Here is a 1,491-nt window from a genome sequence, read left to right as displayed (position 1 = left end):
GATGGAGTGTCTGGTGGGGAAGGAAAAGGAGGTGAGGGTGATGAAAAGGATGCTGGCGGCGGCGGCAGGTGTTGCAGTCGGTGTATCTGATGATGGTGCTCATGGCCTCGGTGGTCTTGATGGCCGTGGTGGTGTCGGTGGTCTTGGTGCTGGAGGAGGTTGTGGTCTTGGTTTCGGTGGCGGGGGTGGTGCCACAGTTTTGGGTGGATTCACTTTCGCCTTCACTTTCTTGACGCCCTTCTTTATCTTCTTCTCTAGTCGACATATGTCCTGGGATTGCCCTTTTTGTTGCATGTCCTGTAACACCTTATGTACGTTCGGAAAGGTGTGTCCTTCGTCCACCACGCCCTTTATGGCCTTCATGAGGTCAGAGTCCTTGGTTGTCACCCCAGCCGCTGCATTGCACTTCTTCTCACTTTCGTGCCCGTCCCTGTCTGTCCAAGCACACGGCGTCCCTGTTCCACGGGTAGTTCCTGTGGTGCGTCGCGCGAAACCTGTCTTCCATTCGTCCAGCTTATTCTTTATGCTTGGTCCAATACCTCCTACTCCGAATATGGCCTCCCCATAGTCCCTGCCCTCACACACCCCTGGCTCATATTGCTGTGTCCCTGTTGTATGCGTTTGCCGCATTTGTGGCTCGACCTTCTCTATTATTTCCCTATGGTCTTCAGTGTTCCCATACACCTGGAGTAACACCTCAGTCGCCAGTGTACACCGTAAATATTCCGTAAACTGCTCTGCGGAGCGTGCATCTAGTTCTGTGGTTGCCCAGTTGCCATTCTGGGGACTATGTGCTTTTATGTACAGCATAAGGCGTGCAATTTCATGGCACCTGCTTGTGCATGCGCATGTGTGCTTGAATGCTATGTGCCGCGCTACTCGTCAATCTCTCGTGTAACAATAAAGCCCTAGCACTGAACTGCGCGTGCGTCAGTTCTGTTCCTGTATGCTCCTACCTCATACTCCTCCTGTTTGGGAAAACCCGCGCGGATTACCCATTGCGCCAATTCATTCGCCAAATCTACTGTTCCCATATTGTTACCATGCACTGAAATACAGGGTACCGCTTGAAATACCTATACATTACTATTATTCGTATTGTTGTGATATTACATGAATTCGCGCGTGCGTCCAATTTTAGTCGATAATGCTGCTTCTGTCTGTGTTCACTGCTCTCTGCAGGTAGCAATCACACTTTCCATAAAAAGAGAAAAAATGAAGCACATAAAGGTAGAAGGCACCATTTACAAAAACAGAAAATGTGCATAGGAATTGCAAATACAGGGCACAGGGAAGAAACAGAAAAGAAAACAAAAGAACGAAAAAAAAAAGACAGACAAAAATAGAAAAAATGCTACACAACGCTACCTACACACACACAACGCGTCATGAAAAGCACCCCCCTGCTTTGTACACCGTTCTCCACTAAACGCCTTCACACACTGTGTCTCTCTGCGCGTACACCTAAAAACCGCAGCAACAACAACAATG

The 1,491-nt window shown here is 48.8% G+C and overlaps 1 protein-coding gene across 1 annotated transcript; it reads right to left on the bottom strand.

The window, feature by feature from the left end:
* Positions 1-99: 99 nt before the first annotated feature.
* AK88_05585 (uncharacterized protein) lies at positions 100-810 on the bottom strand (the record flags this gene model as incomplete). Its single annotated transcript, XM_012483187.1, has 1 exon — positions 100-810. The coding sequence occupies one exon, from the start codon at positions 808-810 to the stop codon at positions 100-102; it is 711 nt and encodes a 236-aa protein (XP_012338610.1).
* Between the last annotated feature and the right edge of the window lie 681 nt (positions 811-1,491).

Source organism: Plasmodium fragile (genome assembly GCF_000956335.1).
Source record: "Plasmodium fragile strain nilgiri unplaced genomic scaffold supercont1.167, whole genome shotgun sequence".
In the NCBI taxonomy this organism is placed as follows: Eukaryota; Apicomplexa; class Aconoidasida; order Haemosporida; family Plasmodiidae; genus Plasmodium; species Plasmodium fragile.
This window is presented reverse-complemented; position numbering and strand designations above follow the sequence as displayed.